The sequence below is a fragment of the Protopterus annectens genome, chromosome 10.part0 (genome assembly GCF_019279795.1).
Source record: "Protopterus annectens isolate FY-2018-M chromosome 10.part0, PAN1.0, whole genome shotgun sequence".
Lineage (NCBI taxonomy): Eukaryota > Metazoa > Chordata > Ceratodontiformes > Protopteridae > Protopterus > Protopterus annectens.
The window spans coordinates 1,526,271,850-1,526,294,141 of NC_056744.1; the positions used below are offsets into that span (position 1 = coordinate 1,526,271,850).

The window sequence follows — 22,292 nt, forward strand, 5'->3', positions numbered from 1 at the left end:
TAAAAGTTGACCCAGTAGGGATCTGGGAACATGCATAGACAGTATTGTTCAGTAGTGTTCAACAAACACATAACCAAGATAATAAGAAAATCATTCTATGTTGCCAAACTCATAAGGAAGGGTATGTCATTCAGGTAAAAAAAAAAAAAAACACTAATGAAATCAAATAAAACTAAAAAACACCAAAATGAAACCAAGCCGAATAAAGTTCTTTAATGATGTACAGCAATAAACATCTGATCTAGTGCCTTGGCCTTTCGCCTTCAAAAGTAAAAAAAAACAATGCACTGTTCACCATTTAAATACAGGTGAACCCCTTCCTAATTAAGTAATCAAGTAATTACACAAGTATCACAACAAATATATGTGAAAATTTATTTTATTTCTTTCTTTATTTATTTTATATTTGTTTACCAGGATAATCCATCTGGATGCAAGCTCATTTTCAGTGGAGGCCTGGGGAGAAAAGCTCCAAAAGTAAAATACATAGGAATGGATATAATATTAACAAGTACATTTATATAGTAAGACAAGTACAATGTACATTAATATCAGTGGCATCTCATTAATATCACAGGATCAAGGAACAGTGTCAATTGATATATATGGTATCCTAAGCACTATTTACAGAGTATTAGTGTTTTTTTTCTTCTTCTTCTTACATAGTTGGTATTTGAGGATAGATATGTGCAACAGGGTGATAGTAGCTTATGTTTACTAGATAGCATGTTGATGATATTAAAGGTTGTTGCAGGTGGTTAGTTTTGTTAGTCTGGTTAGGATAGTTTGAGAGAGAGTAGAGGGGGGTTTGAAGAGAGAGAAAATGTTTTATATATAATATAATGATTCATACCGTCATAATTTAAATATAAATAAATATGTAATAACAATACAGAGAAATTTTTTCCTACAAGATAAAAAGTTAAGATTGACGTCCAAATTAATCTCCCTTGGATGAAGTGTCTTATAATTAAATATCATCTTGCTTTCAAGCACATTCAGCTTTCCCACAAAATCACCCCCTCTGAACGCTGATGGCTGGGCTAGCACAGCAAAGACTAAACTAGCATCAGAGCCTAGTGAACAGTGAAAATATTCAGCCACTGGACTTGTAAAATTATTGTTCCTAATGTCACCCAAAGGCTGTATGCAACATACCTTCACCTTCCTTTTTAGTTTGCCCCACATACAGTTTAACACTCCTACAACCACAACCTATAATGTAAACCACCCCACAAGAATCACAACAAAACTATTCCTAGACATGAATGCCCTACCATTTATCTTCGTATAAGACAAATTCCTATCTCTGCCACACACATTGCAGTGTCCACAGGGGAAAGTACCACAAGAGCCCAATAAATTTCCCACTGCCTTGTATGGGAGGTTCAGCAATTCTTTTAAGTTAAAATATCTTCCAAAGGCAAAGGTAACATGGTTATGAAACAAATGACCCACTTTCTCATCCACATGCAACAAATACTGCAAATCAGAGATTATACCTCCCAAAATCTCTGAAAAAGGAGTATACTTAGTGACAAAAAATATTTTCTTGCCATTATTCATCCTATCCAATTCCCCTTTTCCAGATCTATGAGTATACTCATATCCATGGGGAACCCTTTCAGACACAGCTGTACCCTCCAGCTTATTTTTAGCTTAAAGTAATATCTCTGCAGAAAAACCCTGATCAAGTAACCTACCATGAACTTCTTCCAAATATTTCCCTTAAACCTTTCCTCTGGCACATTGGAAAAAATTCTGTTGAACTCACCATATGGTAAGGGACGTATCAATTGGGTGGGATGCATGCTCGAAACATGTAAAAAATATTCACAGCTTTTGGTTTTCTGAAAAGTTTAAATTGAATCCTCTTCTGAGAGTCAAAATAAAACTCCATATCCAAAAATTGTATGGATTTTTAACTATACTGAAAACTAAAGTCCATGACCATTACTGTTCAACTCATACATGAACTCAACTAGCTGAGTGGGCTACCCTTTGCAAATCAAAAACAAATCATCAATATATCTTTTATATGTTATCACCTGTTCAGTGAAAAATTTGCTATTATGTACAAACTTTCTCTCAAAGTCTCCCATATATAGCAGCATATGAAGGAGTAAAAAGGGCCCCATACCTGTACCACTCTTTTGAAGAAAAATCTCCTTACCAAAACAGAAGTAATTGTGTGTTAGGCAGAATTCCAGTAACTTGACAAGGAAATAAGTACGAAGTCCCTCACCGATAATGTTAACAACTGCCTCAATATCCCATTTAAGTTGTATAGTATTCTTAATATGAGACAATACTTTAATCAGGAATTCCTTTAAATGAAAATAAAAAATAATCCTACAGTCTGTAAATAAGAATTCACACCTGACATAATAGGTCTGCCAGGGGACATTTTAAGTCTTTGTGAATCTTTGGAATGGCATAAAAGGTGGGATCCCTAGGTTTAGAAATCAATAATTTCATAATATTTTTAGCAGTCAAAAAACAAGTTTCTTTCCCCCTTTCTAACATTTCTAATAACTGAGCATTAAATACAGCAATGGGATTAGAGTCCAATTTAACATAATCCTTCTCATTTAACAACAAACCTTTCACCATATTAACATATTTATCCTTAGATAAAGTAACCCAATTACCTCCCTTATCAGCCTACCTAAACACATATTCCCCCACTCATACACGTAATCTTTTAAAGCTAGCCATTCATTCTTGGATAAATTGAAAGATTTTTCATTACGTGAAAATGTCTCATATTCATATTTCACCTTTTACAAACCAAATGTTCAAACATACATAAAGTGGATGACCCTTTAGGAGGGACAAAAGTGCTATCATGGGGCAAAACAAGAACCACCATCTTCCTCTAAGTAGTGACAAATCAATCATTATCATCCCCACCAGATTCATTAATGACATCATTATTAAACATTTCCAAAATTTCAAAATCATAAACTGACAAATTTAATAAAAAGTCATCTTCAAACAATGACTATAAATGTAGACCAAACATATTCAACTTTACTACCAAAATATGCAACTAAATGCAGCTTTTTACAAAACTTTTTGACTTTAATAAGTATGTCTGCCAAAGTTGGATATGTAGTGAGGAGAAACTTAGAGCCTTTAAATGAAAGCCTTTCAGCATCAGAAGAAATGCTTAAATCCAACAAATTCACAATATTTAACAAATTCAGCTTACTGGCCTTTGTATGAAAGCTAATGTCCCAAGAGTCCAAATTACAAGAAGAATGTCAGAATGTCAATTCTTCTGACCTCTCCCTCTATTCTTTTGCCCCTTTCCACAAGCATTCTGTTAAAAATGATCTACTTCTCCACCATAATGTTCCACATGATCAGAAAGATCCGGGGAATCTCCCCTAGGCAAATTGTCAAATGAAATGTTCTTCTTGGAAACAATTTCAAATGAGGATACCAATGAATCATGTATAACTGAAGAGTGCCCTGCAGACTGTCTGAACTTTGACCTCCCCTGGCATGGCTTATGTAGTCAGGAATAAACAAGACTCCACTGGAAATCACCCATATCTTTAGTAAGTTTTTTCTTTTTCCTAATGAGGGTTTATGAATCCACTTTCTCAATTTTGGCCTTAATCTCCCTCATTTTCCGACACCTCACCACCCAAATTTTGCTGTAATGCTATGATCTCATTTTGAATTATTTTGTGTGAACTTAAATTATGCTTGTTCAGTATACAAATCCAACCAAGGGTGCACTCAAGCAAAACCTGCTTCCATTCCTCCAACAGTTCAAGTTTATCATCCTCGAAATCCCAGGCCAGTAACCTATCAACAGGAAGGCCACTCAGGGTGATACCAAGACTTAAATAATTCTCAATGAGCTTAATATCATAAAATAAAGTCACTTCTTTTACCATGAGCCATTCACCAGCTGAAAGCCAGGGATCATTACTGGCCAGCTTAGCCTCATGCTCCTTAAGTAGAACTCCTCAGGGATTTGAAGTACCCCTGAAAGAGCATCCGCTCGGTCCAAATACATATATATATATATATATATATATATATATATATATATATATATATATATATATATATATAAAAACACTAACGAAACGAAATAAAACCAAAAAACACCGAAATGAAACTGAGCAGAATAAAGCTGTTTAATGATTTGCAACAATAAACATCTGATCTGGTACTTCCGACTTTCACCTTCAAAGGCTAAAAAATGCACCACTCACCATTTGAATACAGATTGACCCCTTCCTAATTAAATAATCCTGTAATTGCACAGTTATCACAACAGCTACATGTACCAATGCAAACATACATATTAGAAAACATTTAATATAATGATTCATACAATCATAATGTGATTAAATAAATAACTATGCCAGAAAAAATACAGAGAAAGTTTATTCCTACAAGTTAAAAGGTAAGATTAACTTCCAAATTAAATCCCCTTGGATGAAATGTCTTGCAATTAAATATCATCTTGCTTTCAAGCACATTCAACTTTCCCACAAAATCACCCCCTCTGCATGTTGATGGCTGGGCTAGCACAGGAAAAAAAGAAAACTAGCATCCAAGCCTGTGTGAACAGTATGAAAAAATCAGCCACTGCACTTTTAAAGTTATTGTTCCTAATGTTACCCAAATGTTCCATGATACATACCTTCACCTTCTTTTGGTTTGCCCCATGTACTATTTGCCCCTTTTGTAAAGGCTGCCAGCCTAGCTAGATAGAATTTTGTAAATAATTCTATGTCATTGTAAATATTGATATAATCCATATGCTTGTCTTGAAAATGTACGCAAACTATGTATTATGTTAAAGCTATATGTTCTTTGCTGAGCTACAGGAATGTAACCACAATGTGCCCTGCTGAAAAAAAAGCAGAAATGTGTATATGGACTCTATGCCTATGTAAGTTTATGTTTCGTAGTGGAGATTGGGATATATAGAGTTGACTTGGAAACTCTAAGAAGATAAATAAGAAAAGTTTTACGAGTTTGTTTACCAGAACTAGAAGACAGAATGTCTGCAGCTGGAATTTCTGTCTATTGTTTGAGAGAGAGATAACTATGGGTTTCAGGGGTACAAGGTGTTTAAATGTTTTACGACTTCCAGTCAGGCAAGCTTCAAAGAGAAAATTGTCAGTTTCTGAGATAGAAGTATTTTTAACAGAAACATGTTAAATGTTAAGTCCTGCTAGCCTGGGAACTGAGGCAGAAGTGACAAGAATGATGTACTCTGGGAATGACCCGGCAGAAATGTTTGTTAGTAATTTAAAAACCTATCTCTCAGGAGGAAAAGAGTGCATTTTGTATCTTATTCTGGACCTGATAACAACTCACCAGCACTTTGCCTTTTGCTCTGTAAGTTTTTTAGGTATAGTATTTCTCTCAGAGATAGACAGGAACTGATATTTATGATGCTGGAAACTGATGGTGTAATGATGAATGTTGTTGGTGCATATGCTGCACAAGATGGGTGTGTGATGGAAGAGAAAGAAAAATTTTGGAGGGAGTTGGGTGAAGTGGTGGTGAGTGTACCCAAGGGTGAGAGAGTGGTAATTGGAGCAGATTTCAATGGGCATGTTGGTGAAGGGAACAGATGGGGATGAGGAAGTGATGGGTAGGTATGGTGTTAGGGAAAGGAATGCAGAAGGTCAGATGGTAGTGGATTTTCTGAAAAGGATGGACATGGCTGTGGTGAATACATATTTTAACAAGAGGGAGGCACATAGGGTGACATACAAAAGTGGAGGAAGATGCACACAGGTTGATTATATCCTATGCATGAAGGTCAGTTTGAAGGAGATTGTGGACTGTAAAGTGGTGAAAGGGGAAAGTGTAGTTAGGCAGCATAGAATGGTGGTCTGCAGGATGATGTTGGTGATCAAGAAGAAGAGGAGGAGTGTGAGGGCAACACCAATGATTAAATGGTGGAAACTGAAAAAGGGTGATTGTGAGGTGGAGTTCATGGAAGAGTTAAGACAGGCACTGGGTGGGAGTGAAGAGTTACTGAATAGCTGAGTAACTACAGCAGAGCTAGTAAGGGAAATGGCTAGAAAGATGCTTGGTGTGACATCTGGATAGAGAAAGGAGGACAAGGAAACCTGATGGTGGAATGAGGAAGTACAGGAGAGTATACAGAGAAAGAGGTTGGCGAAGAAGAAGTGAGATTGTCAGAGAGATGAAGAAAGTAGACAGGAATATAAGGAGATGAGGTGCATGGCAAAGAGTGAGGTGGCGAGGTCTAAGGATAAGGCATATGAAGTGTTATATGAACGGTAGGACACTAAGGAGGGAGAAAAGGACGTGTACCGATTGGCTAGATAGAGGGACCGAGCTAGGAAAGATGTGCAGCAGGCAAGGGTGATAAAGGATAATGAGGGAAATGTACTCACAAGTAAGGAGAGTGTGTTGAGCAGATGCAAAGAGTACTTTGAGGGTCTGATGAATGAAGAGAATGAGAGCGAGAGAAGGTTGGATGATGTAATGATAGTGAATCAGGAAGTGCAATGGATTAGCAAGGAAGAAGTAAGGATAACTATGAAGAGGATGAAGAACGGAAAGCCTGTTGGTCCAGATGACATACCTGTGGAAGCATGGAGGTGTTTAAGAGAAATGGCAGTGAAGTTTTTAACCAGAGTGCGTAACAAAATGTTGGGAAGTAAGAGGATGTCTAAGGAGCGGAGAAAAAGTGATTTGGTAGCAATTTTTAAGAATAAGGGTGATGTGCAGAGCTGCAGTAACTACAGAAGGATAAAACTGATCAGTGACAGCATGAAGTTATGGGAAAGAGTAGTGGAAGCTAGGTTAAGAAGGGAGGTGATGATTAGTTATCAGCAGTATGGTTTCATGCCAGGAAAGAGCACTACAGCTGTGATGTCTGCTCTGAGAGTGTTGATGGAGAAGTACAGAGAAGGTCAGAAGGAGTTGCAGTGTGTCTTTGTGGACTTAGAGAAAGCATATGACAGGGTGCCCAGAGAGGAGTTGTGGTATTGTATGAGGAAGTTGGGAGTGACAGAGAAGTATTTAAGAATGGTACAGGATATGTACGAGGGTAGTGTGACAGCAGTGAGGTCTGTGGTGGGAATGACAGATGTGTTTAAGGTGGAGGTGGGATTAAATCAAGGATCACCTCTGAGCCCTTTCTTATTTGCAATAGTAATGGACAGGTTGACAGACGAGATCAGACAAGAGTCCCCATGGACTGTGATGTTTGCAGATGACATTGTGATCTGTAGTGAGAGTAGGGAGCAGGTTGAAGAGATCCTGGAGAGATGGAGATAAGGAGAGAGGAGAGGAATGAAGGTCAGCAGGACTAAGACAGAATGTGTGTATGTGAATGAGAGGGAGGATAAAGGAATGGTGAGGATACAGGGAGTAGAGTTGGCAAAGGTGGATGACTTTAAATACTTGGGATCAACAGTTCAGAGTAATGGCAAGTGTGGAAGCGAGCTGAAGAAGAGAGTACAGGCAGGATGGAGTGGGTAGAGAAGAGTGTCAGGAGTGATTTGTGACAGACAAATACCTGTAAGAGTGAAAGGGAAGGTCTACAAGAGGGTAGTGAGACCAGCTATGTTATAAGGGTTGGAGGCAGTGGCATTGACAAAAAGGCAGGAGACAGAGCTGGATGTGGCAGAGTTAAAGATGTTAAGATTTGCACTGGGTGTGACAAGGGTGAACAGGATTAGGAATAAGTATATTAGAGGGTCAGCCCAGGTTGGACGGTTTAGAGACAAAGCCAGAGAGACAAGATTATGTTGGTTTGGACATATGCTGAGTAGAGATGCTCAGTATATTGGGAAAAGGATACTAAGGATGAAGCTGCCAGGTAAGAGGAAAACAGGAAGGCCTAAGTTAAGGTTTATGGATGTGGTGGGAGAAGACATGCAGGTGGTTTGTGTGATAGAGAAAGATGCAGAGGACAGGAAGAAATGGAAACAGATGATCCACTGTGGTGACCCCTAATGGGAACAGCTGAAAGAAAAAGAAGATAGGCAGAAATATAGCAAGAGTAGTCTAAATGTTTTCTATATTTATGTGATACTATCCTGCAATGTTGTCTTAAAGTATTCCTTGTATTTTTGAACTCTGCATTCACTGTGTTGAGTTCTTGAGTTTTGTCTTGTGTTTTTATTATTTATTATTAAATATATTTAAATCCTTTATTTGTGGCTGGTTTTGTCTAGAAATATTTAAGCTCTTAGCTTGCTTGTATGTATTTGGGGATACTGTGCAAGCCACTCCTAAATAGTCTTGCTGTTTTGGATAACAGTAACATTACACGGTGGAATTGGGCACCCTTTGGTAAGGACCTTAAGGTAGCTGATAAGGGGTTCTGATGGCAGTCGGTACTACCTTATGGTCCTGGCAAAAGGGGGCATAGCTAGTAATCCTGTACCAGCCTTTCCCAGGTGTGTGTTTGTATATAAATCAAATCCCAAAGTGTGTGTGTGTGTGTGTGTGTGTGTGTGTGTGTGTGTGTGTGTGTGTGTGTGTGTGTGTGTGTGTGTGTGTGTATATGTGTCAGCTACTTGGGCAGGGACACAAAGCACTGGTTGGACAGAGAGAGTGCTGGGAGGACTTGGCTTGGAACCCTGGCTAAGGACTCATCTATATAGCTGTACCAGTGGGGAGTCTTATTGGGGATCTGGTCAGACAGGGAGAATTCAGGCCCAGACTGACTGTGATCTCTGTGTGCTCTTAAGGGAAATCGTACTACACTGTGTGTGTACTTGTCATCCTCTCAATGTGCACATCCCTAACTGGTGTTAGTGGTGGGGATTGAGGCTCCTTGATTACTTGCCCAGTGCACAGGCATCACATATTAATTGTTTGGCAGTGGTGAGATAGCCACATCACATATTAATTGGTTGATAGTGGTGAGTTAGCCACATCACATATTAATCAGCTTGTGGTGGTATGGATATTTAACTCCTGTAGCTTGTGTACAGTGATCACTGAAGGTGTTTTTGTACTCTAAATCAGCCATGGAGTGAACATTCAAAGTTCAGATCACAACTTGTTTACTTCTTTTGTTAGCTTAGTTAGTCAGGGAGAGCAGGCAAGCATGTCAGCAGAGGAGTATGGCAAGCTGACAAGGAGTCAATTGGCTGAGATGTGCCAAGCTAAAGGACTGGTGCATGGAAACCTGACTAAGGCAGAAATTATTGCAGCTTTGGTTACAGCTGAATCAGAGAATAGCAACCAGGAGGATGATCAGACTGGCTGTGGAGATGTACAACTTTTACAGAATGGACAGCTCAACCTTTCTACTGGAGTTAAAGAGACTTGAGTTGGAGGTCAAGCATTTGGAAATGGAAGCAGCAGAGAGACTGAGGAGAATGAGAAACTGCTGCAAGAACCTGCTACACCTAGAAACTGAAGAGAAGGAGAGGCAGAGGCAACATGAAAAGGCGATGCTGACTCTTTGGCATAGTCATGGAGGTAATGGGGAAGGGAATAACCAGACCCCAGAAGCACAAAAGGTCAGTAAATTTCTTCCATAATTTTAAGAGGGGGATAATTTTGATAGTTTCATTCATATGTTTGAGAGGGTATGTAAACAGTATGATATTGACCAAAGGCTCTGGGTATGGTTCCTGACCACCTTACTCCATGGTAAAGCTGTAACTGTTTTGTCTAAAGTGTTTAATCATGAAGTTTTAAATTATAATGTTGTAAAGAACTGTTTGATAGAATTTTTAAGCTAACACCTGAAGCAGATAGGAAAAAGTTTTGTGAGCATAAACTCAAGGCAGTTGAAAGTGTGTGTATGAATATGTTGCCAAACTAAGCACTTATTTTCATAGGTGGGAGAATGGATGTCACGTCACCACTTCTGAAGGACTGGCAGGTGTTTTGGTGGGGGCAGAAGCCCTTAGCACTTTGCCTGAGGGCATGGAAATCTGGTTAACTGATATAAAATGCCTTACTATAAATGAGTTGGGGAAGAAGAGAGACCTATACCTAGCAAGCAGAGCATCACTGCACAAGAAAGGGACACTCAGTGCTGCTCATGGGTCTAAGAGAACCCATGGTGGGCAGCCCAGACTGCCCCAACAGAATCTGCCAGTAGCAGGGGAAGCCACTAGCCCAGGTGCATGTCCAGGATGTAGGGTTAAATGTTTTAAATGCAACCAACGGGGCCATGTGACATATAGATGTCCACGGAGGCAAGGTGGTGAACAAAAGGTGAGAGATCCAGTAAGTGGAAATGGCAAAACGCCAACAGTAGGTTGTCTTCAGAGAACAAGGGTACCAAACTACCATCCTGCAGATCCATAGGTTCATAGGTTCATTGGTAGGCTCTAGACTATTGGGCCTAGGGCCTATACAAGCCTAGCTAAAAAGGTACCCAGGCTTACGCCACCCAAGAAAATTATTTTCGTGTGCCCCTGTCAAGCAGAGCCACAGAAGTGATCCCCGGGGTGAATTTCCAATTATCCATCCAATCAACAAGATTTCTCTTGAACAGTGTTAATGAGGAGCTCTGTTTGACATAGATAGGTAGTCTGTTCCAGAGATTGGGAAGACTGTGGGACAGGAATCTATCCCTCCAGCATGTTCTGTTTATTGTGGTAACAAGGTTTAGGTCCCTAGAGCATGTAGCTCAGAGGGATTGGGATTTCTTTAAGTGGAGCATATCCAACAGCTTTGGGTTTGACATAGCTTTGTATGTTAGGCAGACATCGCCTCTGAGTAGGTGATATGTGATGGAGTAAAGATGGAGTTTTTTGAGACAGTCTGCGTAGGGCATCTGTTTGAGGCCAGTAATCTTCTTTGTGAGGTATTTCTGCGGCCTTTCCAGTTGTTGTAGATGTCTTGTGAGGTACATACCAAAAGGGGTGTTGTACTCTATAATGGGTCTATTGAGTGATGAGTAGAGGGGAACAATGACCTCTTTTTTTTTCTGGATGAGAAACCTTTTGTGATGAGGTGTGCCACATAGAAGGATTTCCTGACCACTGTGGCTATGTGAACCACAGCGATGTGAGCAAACCAAACACAAAACCAAGGCACAATGTTTGCTGAGAGAATCCAAATAAAGGTCCCAAACCACTGTAGATAAATTCCGATTTAATGTATGAATAACGCCAGATAACAAAACATACGTTTTCGACCAAAAATAGCAGTCTTCATCAGAAAGCATTACAATTCAATAGAAACAGCTCAGCATTTAAATAGCTTAGCCAATTAAAATACATTCAATCAATTAATGTAGCTAATATTCCTTCCTAAAAACCTTTAAATAAACTTTGCATTTTAGATAAAACAAAAAACAGTTAAAATTACTTGAATCAATATATTGAAATAATTGATTAGTCACATATAGTCAAAATTGTATTCAAATAAATAAATAATTTAAAAGCTGGTTGTAATGACAGTGCTTGTGATAAAAAAATCATAAATATAACTCTGTTTAGTGTGTTCAAATACTAAAACCATGTATGATACTGCCACCATGTGGTCTTTAAGTTTAATTACAGTTTTGCAGCTCTTAATTTCAAAACTGAGGAGATACAAATCATATCATTTAAGCCTGGTGGTTTTGTGGAATCCAATAAAATTTGCCAAAATAACTCTCTATATTCGAGTTTGGCTTCCCACAACCCACCTCTTATTTCTTTCAGAACTACCTCAAGGATGAAAAAAAGAAAGCTAGCCTGATTACAGATTAAAGTGTGCCTATATAGGGCATTTTTATTATTCTTTTTACCAATTTCATACCTGTGCTCATATATTGCATTAATTGATTGATTGAATGTATTTTAATTGGCTAAGCTATTTAAATGCTGAGCTGTTTCTATTGAATTGTAATGCTTTCTGATGAAGACTGCTATTTTTGGTCGAAAACGTATGTTTTGTTATCTGGCGTTATTCATACATTAAAACGGAATTTATCTACAGTGGTTTGAGACCTTTATTTGGATTCTCACAGCAAACCTTGTGCCTTGGCACTGTGGCTATGTGATTATCAAAGTTGAGGCTACTGTCCACCTGTGTCCCAAAGTCTCTTCACACTTTTGGTGTTAAGTAGACTACCGCCTATGTGGTAGTTCATGGGTACAGAGTTTTTACCAAAGGGGATGGCAATGCACTTTTTGGCATTGAGCTTGAGGCCATGGCTTTGACACCTGGCATATGTCTCAGTAAGGCCCTTTTGTCAGAAGTCCACACTGTTAGGAGTTTCAATTATAGCTCCTAGTTTGCAGTAATCTGCAATCTTAGTTAGCCAAAGGCCTTCTGTGTTAGCCTGTACTTCAGAGAAGTAGACTTCAAACAGTAGAGAACCCAGAATTGAACCCTGTGGTACTCCACTTGTCACTGGTCTGAAGTCTGATTTGTGTAGTAGATATCCTGGTAGGGAATGATTTTGGTAATGCAGTACCATGTGTGTATGCAGCTGCAGGCAGTCTGGCTTGGAAACAAGCATGTTGGTCTGGTAGCCTGGGTGAGACCCAGACAGACCACACACTTGCAAGCCAGGACTGGTGAGGTGGTTACTACAGGGATGGAGCTACCCTGTAGTAGTGAGACTGAAGGTGAGCCACAGCTGCTTGTGGGTACTGCTGTTCCCTTGGACAGAGTGGCTGCAAGGACAGAGATGAGTAGTAGTACCCAAGCTGATAGTGAGGCACCACTGTCAGAGGATTCCAGACTTCCTGTGGAAGGGGAGATGGGAAGGCTTACAAAGAGAGAGTTGAAGCAGGCTCAGCTCTCAGACCCTACATTACATGGCCTGAGAGAGGTAGCTAGTGAAGCACCTAATTCTCAAGGGAAGGGGAAATCTGTATACTGCGACAAAGGGTTATTGTACAGAGAGTGGACCCCTGAGGGAGGACGAGAAGGTAACAGAATACAGCAGTTGGTAGTGCCCAGAGCCTACTGTCTGACACTTCCAGCCATAGCCCATGATATTCCCTTTGCAGGTCATATGAGCATAAAACGTACAAAGATATGTATTATGCAGAACTTCTATTGGCCTGGAATTTTCAGAGATATAACAGGGTACTGCAGGACCTGTGAGCAGTGCCAAAAAGTAGGCAGGGCAGGACACAAGGTGAAAGCTCCTTTGTTGCCTTTGCCAGTAATTGAGGAGCCATTTCAGAGGGTAGCTATTGATATTGTGGGGTCTCTGAGTACCCCACATTCCACAGGGAAAACCTATATCCTAGTGGTAGTAGATAATGCTGCTAGATACCCTGAGACAGTGGCTGTGTCCTCCATTGAGGCAGAAAAGGTGGGAAATGCTTCTTTAGAGATTTTCAGCAGGCTCTGTTTCCCAAAAGAAATCCTGACTGACAAAGGTGCCAATTTCATGTCAGAGCTGCTAGCTTATCTGTGGAAGTACTGTGGGGAGAAGCACCTAAAGACCAGCCCCTACCATCCCCAGACTAATGGTCTTGTTGAGAGGTTAAACTCTAGATGATGTTACAGGCATTTGCAGACCAGTTTAAGAGGGAGTCGGACAAATATTTGCCCCATCTGTTGTTTGCTTACAGAGAGGGTCCCCAGGAATCCACAGGTTTGTCACCCTTTGAGTTGCTGTATGGTCATAGGGTGAGTGGACCTCTAGTTTTGATTCGAGATGAGTGGGAGGGTGAGTGTGAATCACACAAGGAGTCTGTTGTGGCATATGTCCTAAACGTCAGGACAAGGCTCAGGGAACTCATGGGCTTGGCCCAGGTGAACCTGGCAGAAGCTCAACAGCAGAAAAAGGTGTGGTATGACAGGAATGCTAGAGCTAGAGAGTATACTTTAGGACAGCAGATAATGGTTCTCATTCCTGTCAGACACAACAAGGTGCAAGCAGCTTGGGAGGGACCCTTTAAGGTGATAAAAAAGGTCAGTGATGTTAACTACATGGTAGAACTGCTAGGCATGACACAGGAGCATAAACTGTACCATGTCAACATGATGAGACCTTACCATGATAGGGAGGCCCTTTTGCTGAGTATTTGTAGTGGATTGCATGAGGAGTCTGAGGGAGATCTGGTGACTGATCTCCTCAGTAAAGTTTGGACTGACACCTTAGTGGAGGGGGGTAGCAATGTTCCAGCAGCTATCCCCTACCCAGGTTTGAGAAATCCGAGCACTGTTACAGGATTTTGGGGACATGTTCACTGGGAAACCAGGGTACACTGACCTGGTGCAGCACCATGTGGATACAGGACCCCAAAGGCCTATTAAGCAGGCCCCTTGTAGGGTGCCTGAGAGAGTCAAACAGACTCTGAGGGAGGAAATACAGGAAATGTTGGAACTAGGGGTAATTCAGGAGACCAGCAGCCCCTAGGCCTCCCCAGTGGTGCTCGGACCAAAGAAGGAAGGCATCAGGTTCTGTGTGGACTACAGGAAATTAAATAGTCACACCGAATCAGATGCTTAACCCATGCCTAGGACAGATTAAGCACTAGAGCAGCTGGGTGGGGCTAAGTATCTTACCACCACTGAACTTACCAAGGGTTACTGGCAGGTATCCTTGACTCCCAGTGCTACAGAGAGGTCAGCCTTTGTGACTCAGTTTGGCTTGTATGAGTTCACAAAAATTCCCCGTTTGGATGGAAAATGCCCCAGTGACTTTCCAGAGGCTGGTAGATCATATCCTATCAGGAGCAGGAGGTTTTCCCCTTGCTTACCTAGATGATATTGCCATCTACAACCATTCCTGGCAGGAGCACCTTCAGCATGTCAGGGAGGTGCTGGGCAGACTACAGAGGGCAGGGTTGACCACTAAGCCCAGAAAATGTCAGGTGCGTATGGCAGAGGTCTCCTACCTAGGACACAGAGTGAGGAGTGGTATAATCAGGCCAGAACTGGCCAAAGTGGAAGCCATTCAGGCTTGGCCTGCATCTATTTCCAAGAAGCAGGTGTGGGCATTTTTAGGGACAGCAGGGTACTACAGAAAGCTCATCCCCAAGTATAATACCATAGCTGCTCCCCTCACAGACCTGACCAGGAAAAATAGGCCAGATAAGGTAGTGTGGACCTCAGCACATGAGCAGACATTCCAGAAGCTTAAGGAAGCTTTGGGAGGACCCCCTGTGTTAGCCAGTCCAGACTAGAGCAAATAATTTGTTGTGCAGGTGGATGATTTGAACCATGGTTGGGGACTATACTTATCCAGATTTATTCAGAGGGAGAAGGGTACCCAGTGGTTTATCTCAATCATAGGCTCCAACCCATGGAGGAATGCTATAAAGATGTAGAAAAGGAATGTCTAGCCATAGTGTGGGCACTGTAGAAACTTCAGCCTTATCTGTATGGAAGAAAATTCACTGTAATTACAGATCACAATCCTCTAATGTTACATCGAGCCAGCCAGCAAAATGCCAAATTGCTAAGGTGGAGCTTAGGGTTGCAAGGATATGATATGTCAGTGCAGCACCTCAGCGGAATTAGTAATGCAAAGGCAGATGGGCTCTCAAGACAGGGAATGAGGTAACTTATTCCTAAATAGGTTCAACCCTCTCAAGCAACATTTCTCAAGGGACACTTGAAAACTAGCTTGAGTTCTCATTGGGGGGGGGGGGGGATTGTGAAAGCTGCCAGCCAAGCTAGATAGAATTTTGTAAATAATTCTATGTCATTACAAATATTAATATAACCCATAGGCTTGTCTTGAAAATGTAAGTAAACTATGTGCTATGTTAAAGCTATATGTTCTGTGCTGAGCTATAAGAATGTAACCACAATGCACCCTGCTGAAAAAGAGCAGTAATGTGTATATGGACTCTATGCCTATGTAAGTGTATGTTTCATGGTGGAGATTGGGATATACAACGTTGACTTGCAAACTTTGAGAAGATAAGTAAGAAAGGTTTTATGAGTTTGTTTACCAGAACTAGAAGGCAGAATGTTCGCAGCTGGAGTTTATGTCTGTTGCTTGAGACAGGGATAACTATGGGTTTCAGGGGTAAAAGGTGTTTAAAAGTTTTAGGACTTCCAGTCAGGCAAGCTTCAAAGAGAAAATTGTCAGTTTCTGAGAAATAAGTATTTTTAACAGAAACATGTTAAATGTTAAGTCCTGCTAGCCTGGGAACTGAGGCAGAAGTAACAAGAATTATGTAATCTGGGATGGCCAAGCAGAAATATTTGTTAGTAATTTAAAAACTCTCTTAGGAGGAAAGCAGTGTATTTTGTATCATATTCCGGACCTGATAACAACTCACCAGCACTTTGCCTTTTACTCTGTGAGTTATTTATGTAAAGTATTTCTGTTAGAGATAGATAGGAATATAGCAAGAGCAGTCTACATGTTTTCTATATTTATGGGATACTGTCCTACAATGTTTTAAAGTATTTCCTGTGTTTTTGAACTCTAGTCACTGTATTGAGTTCTTGAGTATTGCCTTGTGTTTTTATTATTTATTATTAAATATATGTAAACCTTTTAATTGTGGCTGGTTTTGTCTAGCGATATTTAAGCTCTTAAAGTACTTGCATGTATTTGGTGATACTGTACAAGCCAATCCTAAGTAGTCTTGCTGTTTTGCACACTTACTATTTGGATAATAGTAACGTTACACATTGTAATTTGGCACCCTTTGGTAAGGGCCTTAAAGTAGCTGATAAGGGGTTCTGGTGGCAGTCAGTGCTACCTTATGATCTGGGCAGAAGGGGGCATAGCTAGTAAACCTATGCTAGCCTTTCCCAAGTGTATGTTAGTATACAAATCAAATCCCAAAGTGTGTGTGTGTGTGTGTGTGTGTGTGTGTGTGTGTGTGTGTGTGTGTGTGTGTGTGTGTGTGTGTGTGTGTGTGTGTGTGTGTGTGTGTGTGTGTGTGTGTGTGTGTGTGTGTGTGTGTGTGTGTGTGTGTGTGTGTGTGTGTGTGTGTGTGTGTGTGTGTGTGACAGCTACTTTGGCAGGGATACGAAGCACTGGTTGGACAGAGAGAGTGCTGGGAGGACGTGGCTTGGAACACTGGCTAAGGGCTTAACTCTATAGCTCTGCCAGCAGGAGTCTTACTGGGGATCTGGAGAAAGAGGGAGAAATCAGGCCCAGACTGAGTGTGATCTCTGTGTGCTCTTAAGGGAAATTGTTCTTTACTGTGTCCATGTCCCTAACTGGTGTTAGTGGTGTGGATTGAGGCTCCTTGATTACTGGGCCATTGCACAGGCATCACACCTCTTACAACCACAACCTATAATGTAAACCACCCCACAAAAATCAAAACAAAACCTACCCCTAAAGATGAATGCTCTACCATTTATCTCAGTATAAGACAAATTCTTAACTCTTCCACAAACTTTGCAGTGTTCGCAAGGGAAAGTACCACAAGAGCCCAAGAAATTCCCCACTGCCTTGTTTGGGAGAGTCAACATTTTTTTTAAATTATGTATTATTAGTCACATATCAGTTCTATCATGCTTCTTTTAATATTTGTTTGTTGTTATTTGTAGTTTACCTCAATGTTCTGTTATGTTTCTATTAATATTTATTATTTGCTGCTTTTCATTGTTATAAATAAGACTGTAACTCAGGCTGTGGCTGCAATTGGTTATTCAGTGATCAGTGCTCTACTTCAGTTACAGAAATGTAAATAAAAATAAAATAAATAAATCCATGTTTTGGCAAGGTTCTCAACATCTTAAATGGGAATATTTTTTGGAACTCTGGTTTTCTCACTTCTCCTGTTGGAGCAGTTTGACAAGGATAACCCTGTCAGTAGCATAAAGTTCTAGAAAACATAGTTCTAAGCATCTCAAAGGCAGACATATGCATCCACCAAGATAAGATCACATTTTGAGGAGGGAAAATGAAATGCCCTTCTCTTTGCTTTTCTTAATGAGGACGACCATTGGGACAGGAATGTGGGTAAGAACATGATGAACTCTAAGGGAATGACAACTGAGATGTTCCTATTTGTTACAGCTATCATTGCACCCTATAAAGAAACATGTATGATAAGATAAAATATAATATAATAGGCATTGTGCTCACATGGATAGACTGGAGACATAGAATTGCATAATCCGATGCATTCATTATGTACAAATGATTTGTACGTATGTAGACAGGACCAGTTAAGATTTAGATTCTTAAAGGGTACTACTTCTGTGTATAAAAATGATGAATGAACATAAATGTTTATTTATATCTGATATAGCATCAGATGTTGGGTTGAACACTGTCATCAAATGTAAGTATGTCAACAGCCCACCTACCAAATTTAATATAACTCTGTTGTATAATTTAATCCTGTAGCCCTCATCTTATAAACAACTGCCAATAAAGCGCCCCTGATCACCCTGTTAGAAAGGGTTACAAATGTCTGGTTAACTGTTGAGAATGTTTGTATTTTCAACATTGTTTGACTTGCATTCAACACTGTTCTTTCCGCTGTCTTGTTTTGGTTCAAGCATTAATATTCTTCAGTATCAGCAGAATGAGGCTGCATTGCCAATACATTCCCTCCTTCTCAATGCACAGTGGGTGATTTGCACAGCAGAATTGGTATTGATGAAATAAGGAAATAAGTTGTTCCATTCTTTATTTTATATTTATGGATTTTTCACAAATATTACTCTAATTTTTAATATTTGTATGATTATGCACATTTGAGGGGCACGTGCATTTATTGTGATTACTAACTATCCATTTAAGAATGCTGAAGATGCTTCTCTTACATACAACACTCTGCTTCCCATTCAGCGGATCTGCATGTATTAAGAGCTAAACTTTTAAGACCTCCCAATTGAATCTAGAAAGAGAAGTGCAACAAAGACATAAATAGTGCTTGATGATTTTTCCCAATTTGTTATATGAGATATTAGCTAAAAATTATGTTGCATATTTAATCCATCCCAAATAAAAAAGTTCCACAGCAATGCATCTCATCATAAACTTTTATCTTTGATGTGTGAAGCTTAGCATGAGGTCCATATACAAGCAACAATAATTAAGAGCTGTCAGATTACAGTTGACTTATTTGAACTTTCATTTGTAATTTTAATAGTTTTAATCTATATTTTGTCTTTGTGTTACTAATAATTATAATTAACAATCAAAATGAGATTTTTTGTTTGTCTGCTTCTTTGTTTGTGTTTTAGTTCCAGCCTCACTGTTCCTCGATTCCAACACAGCACACAGAGATTTTGTTCTATCCCAGGACCTGACCAGCGTGGTGAAAGCTAATCCATATCAAAATATGTCTCCGTTGCTTCAGATTCACGCTGAGATGATGGCTAAGTTGGACGAGATATCTGAGATGCTTGAGATGGAAAAATATAATGCTGTTTTAGCATCCCAGGGGTTCTCATCAGGAAGACACTATTGGGAAGTAGAGGTGGGTGACAACGCATGGTGGTTTCTTGGAGTAGCAGCAAAGTCTGTCATCAAGGAGGGAAGTATCCCTCTGTCTGTCACTTCTGGTCACTGGGCCATTTGTTTGAAAGCAGGGAGTAAATACTTCACATGTGAACAGGTACTAAAATTGCTTAGCCTCAGCATAAACCCACATAAGATTGGGGTGTACCTCGATTATGAAGGAGGACAGATATCATTTTACAATGCTGACAACATGACTCACATTCACACCTTCAGTGATACCTTCAAGGAATGTCTCTACCCTTCCTTTAGCCCTAATTATGTACATTGCTGCAGTAAACCACTAAAATTATTTCACTTGAAGCTATAATTTTTCCAAAAGTTAAGCATCTTGCTCTGGGATATTCTTCACTATAAGATTTATTATCATTGCTTTAAATTAAACAATCATCACACACTAAAAGGTTTTATGTGAGCACAGGATGGGACTCCATATTTAAACCTCCTTGGACTTCTCCTGATATACTGCTGCCATAAAATGGCTGCAAACTTTATAAATAAAGCATTTAAAGAAATTATGCTAAGCATTGGTGATCTACATCATAGATATACTATGCAAACTGCATTTTTTAATGGAAATGACATCTATAAATTTGGCCTACAAACAGAACCTAAGAGTTAAAAGTCTGAAATGTATGAAATCTGCTGGTCATAAATACTAACATTTATATTAAAGCAGAGATTTTTGACTGAAGAATGTATAACTTCATACTGAAATTTCACAATTTGCCATTTAAGCTCAACATGTTTGGGTAAAGTTTTCTGGACTGGAGATGTCTTCATGAAGCTGAATTTTGATATGCTAACAGAAGTTTGCCAATGAATTTAAATTTTACCACTTTTTTATTGTGATTGTACTGTAGGTAATATAGCATCAATCAACTGTGGTAAAGTTGTTGGCCACAAACATGAGTCAACAGTGGTAGAATTTTTTGATGTATAAATTAATGACTATATGATTCTTATAAATCAAATGTAATGGCACATTATCTGTGCAACACTAACATTTATAGTTCTGTTTTTATAATGATACATTGACTGTGAGCATAAATGGTCCAGTAGGGTGTCTTAACTGGATACATGTCATATGGTCAAATGATTAAAACATCAAACCTCACTTCAGTGAAATGAGCGCATTGAACATGTGAATCATTGAAAACCGACATCAGCGAATCTCACCATATCAACTAGTAATAGTTGGCCAATAGCTGCACATAGCTTGGAAAGAATATACATATTTACTCCCATCATGTTATACGTACCAAACGTAAGATGCTAATAACGCAGTCGTTGGATAATATTGTTATTCAGCGTGGTGAGATTCGCTGATGTCATCTTTCCATGATTAAGACTTGATGCTCTTGTCTTGCGAAGTGAGATTCGATGTTTTAATCGTTTGTCCATATGACATGAATCCATCTTAACCACAGACTGCTATTCTTAGAACTGTGTATAGTTATGTTTCTGTTTAATTTTTTTGTGTAGTGTGCATAATACAACTACTACTACTACTACTACTAATAATAATAATAACAATAATAATAATAATAATAATAATAATAATAATAATAATAATAATAATAATAATAATAATAATAACAATAATAATAATAATAATAACAATAATAATAATAATAATAATAACAATAACTAACTAACTAAATAAATACACGCACATGCCTTCCATCTATTCAGACTCTTCTGGTGAAAGTTTGGTACACATTGAGAGTTTTGCTTTGCTTTTTATCATCAAACTAATAGTTGCACTCTTCCTACGGTCAAGTTGCTCTGAAAACCTTTGTTTGAGCATTGTGATGTTTATTTAAATATGTCTGTGTATACTATAAACTAGCATTAACTGGAAATCCTAAGAAAATTGTATAACTGCAGAGTAAATAGACATGACAGCTGTAACTGATGTCAAAACAATTAACAAGATCAATTGCTAATAATTAAGGCATGATTCTTTTATGAATTCTAACAAAATGAGATACACTCAAATGCTTTAGGTTGAAACTTAAGTCAAATCACTTTGCATTATACAAATGTATCCATGGCTGACCCAATGTTTAATTTCAGCTTTCCCTTTTATTATGCTGTTTCTTATAAATAAATGTTGTGTCTTTCTCTTAATTATATTTTAAATCAAACAATGCTGCTTGTCTTATAAAAGAAAGTATTTAAAATGTCTTCCTTACATATAGTTGTTATTGCCTTTGTTAATTTTGTTAAATATGTTTAACCTCTTTACAGTTCTCAAATATGTTTAACTTGTAGTTTGTTAGACATAGTAGTTTGCCATATTAATACTATCATACAACTCTATTTGTCTTATTAATTCTATTTTTGCCATATTAACACCATCATATAATTGTATTTGCCTTATTAATTCTGTTCTGAAACTGTCTCTGTATTTGCCTTGAGGTCTAGTTTATGGCTGAAAAGGGCATTTGCTTATATTTCAGCATACAGGATATAGAGATAATGGCATTCAAAGTCATTTGCCAGAACAACTGACTCCTCAATAACAAATTAATATAGTCCCCACCACTGGGGTTACATTTAACCTTATCCAGTATAAAAAAGACAAACGTTTTAAAATAAGGGCATACTTCCATATCTGTCTTAGGCATAATTCTTATCATGTCTTTTTTATTTATGTTGAAATATAAGCAAATTAATATTAAGTAGCTGCATTTACATAACATGTGTAACTGTTCACTATATACAGAAGTTAATCTTTTTGCATTTATTTATACTGAAGAAGTTTCTATTCTGTATAGATAAAAGCGCTCAGTTTTGTTAATTAAAGGTTACTGCATTGGATGGATTTTGCATGGTGTTTTATATTGATTTCTCTGAGGGATAGAACCTGCCAAACATTACATTTCTGTACTACTACTGCAGACACTAAGTAATGTCTTGGACAGCAGTGCTACTCCATCGGACTGGA

General features: G+C 38.9%; 1 protein-coding gene across 1 annotated transcript in view; it reads left to right on the forward strand.

The window, feature by feature from the left end:
* The window catches only part of LOC122813709 (zinc-binding protein A33-like), a 65,883-nt gene extending 45,023 nt beyond the window's left edge, over positions 1-20,860 (forward strand). The window contains exon 3 of the mRNA XM_044086172.1: positions 19,063-20,860. Coding sequence (XP_043942107.1) covers positions 19,063-19,649 — 587 coding nt within the window. The 3' untranslated portion in view covers positions 19,650-20,860. The remainder of the gene's footprint in view (positions 1-19,062) is intronic.
* Positions 20,861-22,292: the final 1,432 nt, after the last annotated feature.